Here is a 10,028-nt window from a genome sequence, read left to right as displayed (position 1 = left end):
GGAGGACAGGACAACGAAGAGACTTAAGGACACAAAAAACTCTAAATGAACACAGAAAACACAGATCCTGACAGTCAGGACCAGTTCTGGGGGCTACTGGGCCCTGCCGCTCACACACCCACCCACCCGTGTGTGTGTGTGTGTGTGTGTGTGTCGGCTTTGTGTGGATTGCCTTTGTAAATCAAATGATGACAGAATATAAAAGATAGTCTCATACAATTTGTCAGTGATCAATCTGCTTTATTAGAGTGATCTTTATTATTTACAGTTTTCTAGAGTCAAACAGCCAATCGGCTCCTCTTTACAGTTAAAATCCCCCAAAGCTGCAGTTTCATATTTCTGCACATTTATTCTACTTAAGAAAACGATCCGACACAAACGGAACTACAACCCAACGAATCTGATCTTCAAAATACTAAATATTACTAAATAAATGTTGAGCAGTTTGATCCAGAACTAAACGTCGTCTAGTTTGTGGAAAATCTTCCCGTCCTCCTTCCTCCTAAAGTGAACTTTGACCTGTGGGCTTCCTGCCTGCTGCTGCAGCTTCACCTCCAGCTGGAACCAGAACGTTAAGATAAGAATTTATTAGTGATGTTGGCACTGCACAGAGTTTCTCCTGACCTTAATGCTTTTGGATTAAATGCATAATTTGCACAACAATCTGGAATGAGACGGACAGGAGGGGAGGAGTCATCATCTTATCGTTTCTTTATTGTTGCATTTTGGTATTTTGGTGTTTTATTCTTTTCTCTTAATGATTAGTTATTGAAATCTTTTGTATTCAGATCCTCCAGGAGAAACTTCCCAGTTCGAAGATCATCTGGGGACCTGAAAGCTCATAAACATCATTCTATCTACCCCACAGGATGATGCTGCCACCTCCAACCTGCCCTCAATAATCTGGGATCCACTCAAGTCTCTGAGACCTGATGAGTCTGGGTCCGGTTCTGAAGGTCCAGTTCAATACGATTCATTTATTAGACAATTCATAAATTAAAAAATCATCTAAATTCAGATATTTATTGTAATGGTGCTCATTATTACTTATTCAAAAAAAAAAAAAGTTTCTAAGGAAACCCAGCAGTCTTTGACTTGCAGCGTTTTCTCCTCCTGACCAGCAGGGGGCAGAAAGACGTCAGAATCTTTGGTTCTGTTGGATCCTGAAATCCTGGTTTGGACCTGAAACCTGCTGCAGCTTCCTGTTCAGAAACATTTGAACGTGTTTATGAGCGCTCCTGTGTTTACCTGCTTCAGCAGGTCTGCCAGCACTGCAGGCTCTTCCAGGTCCAGACTGAAGGTTCTGACCAGCTTCACTTCCAGAACCTTCAGTTTTACTGGAGCTGTGATAGAGAAAAGCTGCATCAGTTCTGATTCACTGATTTATGATCCGTTCATGATTTCATCCAGCAAACTGAAAACACGGACCAGACCCGGGAAAGTCACCAGACTGGCGCTTGATTTGGGTCCGTCTGGATTCTTTTGATTCGTTTTTAACTCAATGAAAGTATTAAAAGTCACGTCAGTAACTTCAAAAAGTTGCTTCAGTTTCATGGAGAGGAGAAACGAGACGTTGAGATTTAAAAAATGACTTTTGTCTGCAGACGTCTCACCTGTTGGGTTTCTGAAACGACCTTTAACCCCTGCAGGTTGCTGATCTGAAACTTTGAGGCCTGTTTTCTACATTCAATGGCTTCATTATCCGTTTTATTTCTGTCTGGCCTGGTTAGAAATCTCACTTTCAGAATCTGAAAAGGACTCAAAGCTCTCCAGGTGAGGCTGTTCTGGCTTTGTCATAGGAAGTCTCACTTTCAAACCTTTTCTTAGTTTCTGTATTTGTTTTTATTTGAACATTGAAATCATTTCTACCAAAGTAAAGCTGAATCCTGCTGGAGGTTTACCTTCGTAACAAATAAACGCTCTCTTAATGTCGCAGTACTCGTCCTCCCAGCTTCCTGACTCTTGGAAATACGCCACTGCACAGACGCTGGTGTCGGTGCTTTTGTCGGGTTTTCCAGATTTCCAGTGTGTGAACAGGAACTTGCTTCCGTCCGCCCACTTCCACTGGCCGGCGTTGGTGTAGAGTCCGATCCAGGCTCTCTGTGGGGAGTCCAGAGAGAGAGCAGAACATTTCCATAGGTTTCCTGTCCTCTGAGGGTTTACCTCAGAATCTGACCTCTGACCTCACAATCCCTTAGAACAGTCTTTCTCAAACTGTGGTTTGTCGACCACTGGTGGTCTGCAGACGCCCCCTTGTGGTCTGTGGTCTGCATGTAAATAACCTTTGATTTGCTGTGATGTGCGCGATGCTACATTTAGCTTACCAAAGGACTGTGTTTAAAATGGACAAATAGCAGTTAAAGACCAGGAAGAGACTCTGAAAATATGGCAGAAAGTTTCTCAGGGTGGGTTGCAGAGTTTTAGTTTTTGAACACTATTATGATACATAATGGTTTGTGACCGTTCTGAATGCAATATGACAGTGACGGGACGGTGAACAGCGCTGCGCCCCACGCTGACTAACTGCATCTTATCACCCAAAATAAAATCGTTGGACTATCTACTGGCTGAAAGAAAATGTTTGCTTTTGCCAAAGCAAAATAACCCTAAAACATTGTTAGTGCACACAACACTTGTAGTGAAGAACGTTTTTAGTTTCCATGTATTTTCTTTCAGAGTCTGTAAATAACTCGGATCGCCCCGAGTCGACGTGTTTTTGTGGTCGGTCACATTCACAAAACAGAACCACCTTTCACATCAGGAGGAACAAAAACAATCAATTAAGACACTAATATTTTCATCAGTGTTGTATAAAGTACTGAAATCTCAGAGTCAAGTAAAAGTATAGGTACCTCTCCAAAATATGACTTTGGTAAAAGTCCAAGTCACTGACTGAAATGTTACTTGAGTTAAAGTCTTAAAGTATCTGAAACTTCTTGTACTTAAGTATGGAAATTACTGTAAAAATGGATGTACTCAAGTAATGTAATGAAAAGTACAAGTAATAAGTAAAACAAAGCAAATGCAGTTTGAATGACATTTTTTATATTTTGGTAAACTTGTCAAATACACTTAAAATAATGTACCCAACCAAGTGCAGGCAAAATTAAACCTGCTAATAGATATACCTGCAGGCATCATTTAGTTAAGAAAATTAGGTGCTTTACCTATAGCACAAGGTTAACTTAACCTGCTTTACAACTGAACCAGCTTCTTAGTAAACCCTCCAGGACAGAAATACAAAGTTTTTGTAAGCCTTAAGTTTTCCCTTCAAGTAAGGTCAGTGCTGAAAATGAGAAAAATAAATAGTACAGAAAATGCGGCCAACATGAAGAAAAAGAGCTGTTACGATTACTCTACTTCACAAATCAGTGAATCAGTCAATGCCTACAGTCAGTAGGTGGTGCACACAACTGGTCATTATGCAAAAGAAAAAAAGAATTGGGAGGGAAATGCAGCTTATTGGCATCTGTAAACCTGGTTTTGAACTTGCATGCCTTTCCTATATTCGTTAAATTTAGTCTAAATTGCTATTGCTATGGCTTCTGTCCCCCCTTAAACAGAGGAGTCTAGGTAGCCTGCTACAGTCAACATTAGGCCTAAGCTAAATACACCACGTGTGGAACTGAAACAATGCCAAACAAAGTTCATTTATGGTCAAGATTTCACAATACAGTAGTGCCTAGTGACCAAGCTATAGTTACTGAAACAGGAGGATTATAACCATTTCATAAGACGTTACCTCGATGTGTTTCTTCAAGTTGGACGGGGAGTTTTTGTAAGATAGAATTTCCACATCTTCGGGCAGGAATAACATAAACTGCATGCGGTACAACGAATCTTTAACACCCACGAAAGAGTATATTGTGTTTAAATAAGGCCATGGGCTCTCATCACCAGCTGGTGGTTCCCCTGGAGCCGTGTCCGACGTAGTTGCAGTCGTTGTGGTCTCCGTCTCCTCCTCCATGTGGCTGCTGCTGATAGCGAGACTTGCTTTGTGTTTAATGGGAGAAGCGAAACAGGTGTATCCTATTGGAGGTGATGAACAAGCCCAGGCAAGTAGGCCACCGACTTTGTTCGGTAGCCTACTTGCTAATCAGTAGGTGGGGTCAAAACACTTGCGTTTCTCTCTCTCGCTTTTTTGTAACGAGTAACTAAACCACACATTGAAAATGTATCGGAGTAAAAGTACGCGATTAAGTTCGGAAATATAGTGAAGTAAAAGTGAAAGTCATCAAAAATGTTCATACTCGAGGAAAGTATGAAGTACTCCAAAATATACTTAAGTAAAGTAGTGAAGTATTTTTACTTCGTTACTATACAACACTGGTTTTCATTAAAGGTTATATAAATTTATTAGGCCTGAAAAAGTTTGAAAAATGCTCAGAAAACTGATTTTCAACAGAAAATGAATGTTGGAGTCAAAATGGGACAGGAAGTGAAGTGAGCAGCTTCCTGAGAAACGCAGAGAAGCTGTAACTAAGCAACCGACTGAGCTGGGCGCCTGAAACCAGAGGAACATCGCTCATCATCTGAAATGTTTCCCCTCCTGGCAAAACAACCGAAACCCTCTGAGTCCGAGACAACTGGGTCAGTTTGTGTTTATTTCCCACTTTCCCTTCAATGTTTTTCTGATTTCTTTATGTTGGTCACGGCGCGTTAAGCATGGCGGTTTACGCTAGCATTATGCTGCGGTTTATGTCAGGCTAACATTAATGAACCAGATGGATGTGAGTGTTTTTGTTTCAAACTGCGTTACTAGTGATTCATTTTTCTCACCATTGTTTGTCCCTTTAAATGCTGCAGCCTGAGCAGGTGTGTGGGCGGGGCCAGCCCAGCACTTCCTGTTTAAATGGCTCTGATGTCACTGATGACATCACTGGGTTCTTCCAATGGAGGGTTTTCCTTCTTCATTTTGTTTTCTTTAACCCTTTGAGTTGTCCTCTATCACATTGCATTTCACAGACCAATTTAGTTACACAGATGAGTTTATAAATCAGATTAATAATCTTAATTCTCTTCCTTTGTTTAGATTTTATTTGGTTTCTCCTGTTTTCTCAGGTTTGGTCTGATGAAGTGCAGCTGTGTTGCCAGTTTGTATAAAACCAGGAGGATTTATGTCAAACTAAAGATGTTAAACAATAAAATCCCCAGAAGAATCTGAAACTGGTTGATGATGCTGCTGTGTCTCTTTCACCCTTTGACTAGACCACTTCAGTCCCTGACGTTCAGCTACAAGACACTCTGGAGAAATCTGTGATTTCCTCAAAGCAAAACCACTTTACAGTTTCCTTGGGCAATCTCCAAGTCTGACTACACATTCTCTATTGGTTTGAGTTCTAGGCTTTGACTAGGCCACTCCAATAGATTTAGATGTTTCCCCTCAAACCGCTGGAGTGTTCCAGTCTCATCACTGACCGGCTAAAACAGCTTCTGCTGAATATCCCTGTATTATTATCCCCATCCCCGCAGCATGATGCTGCCACCATGAAATCAGCTGTTTCCTTCAAAACCTTCTGACTAATTCCAATAATAATCTGAACTTAGCTGGAATAGAATTATAAGGTTTAACTCAATAAAGAGTTAAACATTGTTTTTGAATGTTTAACGTTGTTTCTGATTTTTTTCCCCTGCAATAAAAATCAGTTAAGATGATCATTTGGTAAGAGCATCAATCCGCCGTCCAATTTCAGTGATTCCACTTTGTTCTTCTGTTTGTTCCTCACAGTAAAAACATTTTAATACGTTTAAAATCAGAAGGAAATCAGCAGCTTAAACAGAAATAAATTACATTTGATCCAGCTGGTATTTATTCTGACATAAACAGCTGAACTTACGTAGCTGAACTGGGAGTAGACCATCTGCTTTAAGTCGGCCATGTTGTTGAGGACGTCGACGTCGGCCATGTTGTCGATGGTTGCCAGGTCTGTGTAGCGCTGTCTGCAGAACGTCTGAGCGTCGGACCAGCTCTTTGGGTCGTAAACAAAGTGGTATTTTCGTGCAGGAAGTGAAGAGACGGTGCACACTGCTGCAGATATAAACCAACATGAGAAAAACTGTTATATTTAAATAATCTTGAAGATTCAGTCTGAATATTTCTGTTGACAAACCTGATGCAGCAGCGAAGAACAGGATAAAGTTCTCCATGTGTCATCGGCTGTTTGCTGTTCTGGCTGAAACTGTTTCAATGTACATCACTTATGTACAAAAACAAACAGCATTTGCATTTTCTGTAAAGCCTGGTATCCAGCATCATTTTCATGTCAAACAAATTCAAAACACTTTTATTTACATAGTGAAGGTCATGAATCGCAGGCGTTTTCGTTTGCCTGACGAATCAGTCCCTCCCTCTCTGCTGGTGGGATGTTGAGCCTAAGCTAATACTCGACTCCATCCATGTGTCCAATTCACATTTTCTAGAATTAACAGGAAACATTTCTAAAAATCTGTTTTAATCTGATGTATCAAAGTTATCAAAAGTTTTTAGCTTCACAGCATGTGGGCGTGGCCGCAACATGTGGGCGTGGCCACAGCATGTGGGCGTGGTCACAGCATGTGGGCGTGGCCACACCTCAAAGTCTGACCAAAAGCATGAAGATGGAAGAACTTCCACACCAACCCAGCTGCATCACCCTGTGTGTCTCATAACAGAGCAGCACCAACACATTCACACGGTCAGCTGGTGACATCACGTAGCCCCGCCCCCTTTCAACAGGAAGTCACTTATTCTACTGCTGGACGTCTTCCTTTTACTGTTTCACCTGAGGGATAATCTCCAGGCCTCAGTCATAAAAACCTGATTGGAACATTAAACAGCTTCTTATCAATAATCAATCGCTCTGATGTCGTTCAGCCATTGCCAAAGTGATCAATGATCTCTACATAAATCCAGACTGCAGTCAGAAGCAGTTCTGGTACCGTTGGAAGGTTATGAATAAGATCCAGTTGAAGTAATTTTACACATTCCACATTTTGAGTGCAGAATAATAAGAAAAACATTGTTTACATGTAAACAAACCCCTGAAAAGCATCTTAAATCAATATTTCTGCTCTGGAATAAACCACATTTTCTCCAGCAGCATATTTATTCCTCCAGGACTTTGTTGTTTCCGTCAGGGTTCAGAGGTCATGACCTTTGGTGGACAAGGGTTCAGCTGTTCACCAGAAATGATCAGAAAGTTGTTTTATTTCAAACTGCTGTGATGGACTAATGTGGTTTGTTTTCCTGACTGTCCCAACAAAATATAAAGTCTGAATAATTTCATTTTTTTCTGTATTTAAAAATGATTTAATCTGAAATGAAAAAAGGACAAAATCTTAAGGAAGAAACTGGTGTTTCCGTCTGTTTCCTGTTTCAGTGTAAAGCTGATTTTCTTTATTTCCTAAGGATCCACTTCCCCTCAGCATTTAAAGCCCCCAAATATCATAAATCAATCACCCTTTAAAGACTAAAGATAAAATATTAACTTTTAAACCACCATTTAACCCAAAAACGATTAAATGCAATGATCCAGTATTTAAAGTTCATCTTTCTTCTTCTTTGGTTTGTGGAGGATTTTTCCGTCTGGTCGTTTCCTCCAGCTCACTTTCACGTCTCCTTTCACTCCGTCGTCCTTCAGCTTCTGTTTCAGCTGAAACACAAATACGTCCTGAATATTTATTATCATTTCCCTCTCAGATTCACCAAGCGGCTGGAAATGTTTATGATGTGATATGATAAAATAAAAGATGATGACCTTGATCAGGAGTTCCTCCATCATGGCGGAGTCATCCTCCGTCAGAGACGATGGAAACTCCAGCTGCAGTTTCACCAGATGCTTTGACTGGACCGCTTTTAGAGAAAGAAGATTTATGATTTATTGTAATGTTATGTTGCAGCGATGAGACGTTATCAGACAAAAGGAATATTGATGTGCAACATATTTTTACTCAAGTAAAAGTAAAAAGTATCCATCCTAGAAATTACTCCAGAGAAAAAAGTATTTGGTAAAAAGTCAACTCAACTACCGAGTACCTGATCAAATGATCATGTTCTTGCTGCAACGCTTCAGTCTGGAACCAGGATTAGTTGTTTGGTTGGTCAGTTATTGGCTGTGAAGTTCACTAAAGAGTGAAGGATTCCTCACCAGCGTAACAAACGAAGGCTTTCTTCTCGCCGCAGCTCCAGTCCTCCCATTTCCCAGCGTTCCCAAAGTTAGCCAGCAGCGCATCCCTCCTTCCCGTTGTGATTGGGTTCGTCTCGGTTCCAGTTCCTGAAGGAGGAGTTCCCTCCATCCGCCCACTTCCAGGAGTCTCGGTACAGACCCATCCAGGCCGCTCTCTGGACCAAACCCTGGATCACCTTGTTGTCAGACAGGTGTCTCACGCTGGCCAGGTCTCTGTAATGTTCTCTGCAGAAGCTCTGAGCTTCAGTCCAGCTCCGTTTGGTGCTGCTGTAGTAAAACGTAGGATTTGTTCCTGAAAACAGACCATAGCAGTCGAACAAGAAAACCTGTAGATCGATTTGAATTGCTGAGGAAAACAGAAGAAGAGTCTGTTCTTTGTGTATCTGAGGAATCCTTACCGCAGACATTGAAGCAAACCATGTGTAAGGTTTGAGAGCAGGACACATCATACCAGGATCCATCTGCACTTAATGCACCACAGCTCTCTCTGCCAAACTTATTGTTGGGTTGTCCAGCTGCCCAGTTCCTGAACTGGTTCTGATACTGGTCTGACATGGACCACCTCCAGCTATTCACGTCTTCATGCAGTCCGATCCAGGCCCGCTGGAGACATCCAGAGGCCACAGTGAATTCCTCCTCCAGATATTTAGTGTTTTTATTGACGGCGTTTTGCTTTGAGCTCATAATGTGACTCTGCTGTCATTTTCCAGCTCATCTGTATCTGATTTCCTGCTTCTAGTTGAATTCCTGAGCACTTAGCCCCTCCCACCTTAAATAAAACCAATCAGAAAACTTCATCACGTGAAAGGAAACATACTACTGGTTCTTCCTGTTGCCAGGTCGTTCAGCATCCTCACATCCTCCATGTTGGTGATGGTTGCCAGGTCTTTGTGATTTTCTCTGCAGTATCTCTGAGCTTCTGTCCAAGTCTTGAGCTCATCAACGATTATATATTCATGTGTAGGAAGTGTTGAGTTCCCACAAACCACTGCAAGGAGAAATATACATCTGAATTATTTTAGCTAAAGCAAAGGTTGAGCCGGGAAACTTCTGATCTGGATTAAATATCCTGAATATACCTGAGTCCAGTTCATGTTGACGTTAATGAAGGTAAACTTAACATCTGAGTCTGAAACAAGAATTTTATTAAGCAAAACAGCATCAGAGGAAAACAGCAACCAATTTTCTGAACTGAATCAGCAGCAGATGATCAGGAAAGAAGCTCAAGATGGAGGATCAGGTCCAGATCAGTAAATCTCAGATTTCTGTGATCATTAGTTGGACTGAAGTTGATTAACTTCAGGATGAAACTGAGCTGGATGCAAAGGCGTAAATCCATCTCATTACTGGAGGAACCATAAACAGGAACATTTCCTAAGAGACATTTTGGGGGGTCGGCAAAGTTACAGTGAAATGTAACGTAAAATGTGGTTTAAAAGTTTTTAAACCACATTCAAGCTGCAGGACCAAAAATGACTAGTAATGCACATTAAACATGTTTTATTCTCAGTAAGCAAATTATTGAAAAATAAAACTAAAATTCAAATGTTGCTTTTATTTGAGTTTTGTTCAGTTTGACTGATCAATCTGGACTGGGCATCTAACACTGACGCTGTGTGCAGGAAGGGGATGAGCAGACTCTATTTTTTAAGGAAGCTGAGATCCTTCAATGTGTGCAGCAAGATGTTGGAGACCTTTTATCACAGTGTTGTTGCCGGCGCCATCTTCTTTGCTGCTGTGTGTTGGGGAAGCAGCATCAGAGCCAGCGACTCTAATAGACTGGACAAAATCATCAGGAAAGCTGGCTCTGTACTGGGACTAAGGCTGGAGTCCCTGGAAACTGTGGTGGAGAGGAGGACACTG

The 10,028-nt window shown here is 41.3% G+C and overlaps 1 protein-coding gene across 2 annotated transcripts; it reads right to left on the bottom strand.

The window, feature by feature from the left end:
* Positions 1–216: 216 nt before the first annotated feature.
* Positions 217–8,943, bottom strand: LOC116723155 (L-selectin-like). 2 transcript variants are annotated; one of them, XM_032567838.1, is made up of 8 exons: positions 8,564–8,943; positions 8,127–8,457; positions 7,737–7,831; positions 6,111–7,631; positions 5,838–6,028; positions 1,902–2,100; positions 1,249–1,343; positions 217–558 (listed from the first exon to the last, which is right to left on the bottom strand). In XM_032567838.1, exons 4-8 carry the CDS (start codon positions 6,145–6,147, stop codon positions 457–459), a joined length of 624 nt encoding a protein of 207 aa, XP_032423729.1. In that variant the 5' UTR covers positions 6,148–7,631; positions 7,737–7,831; positions 8,127–8,457; positions 8,564–8,943; the 3' UTR covers positions 217–456. The 2 variants fall into 2 exon arrangements, with proteins under 2 accessions (XP_032423729.1, XP_032423737.1); XM_032567846.1 differs by lacking the exons at positions 8,127–8,457; positions 8,564–8,943 and adding an exon at positions 8,015–8,125.
* Between the last annotated feature and the right edge of the window lie 1,085 nt (positions 8,944–10,028).

This window comes from Xiphophorus hellerii, chromosome 1, assembly GCF_003331165.1.
Source record: "Xiphophorus hellerii strain 12219 chromosome 1, Xiphophorus_hellerii-4.1, whole genome shotgun sequence".
NCBI lineage: Eukaryota > Metazoa > Chordata > Actinopteri > Cyprinodontiformes > Poeciliidae > Xiphophorus > Xiphophorus hellerii.
The sequence above is the reverse complement of the archived record's forward strand: the minus strand, read 5'-3'. Positions and strand labels throughout refer to the sequence as shown.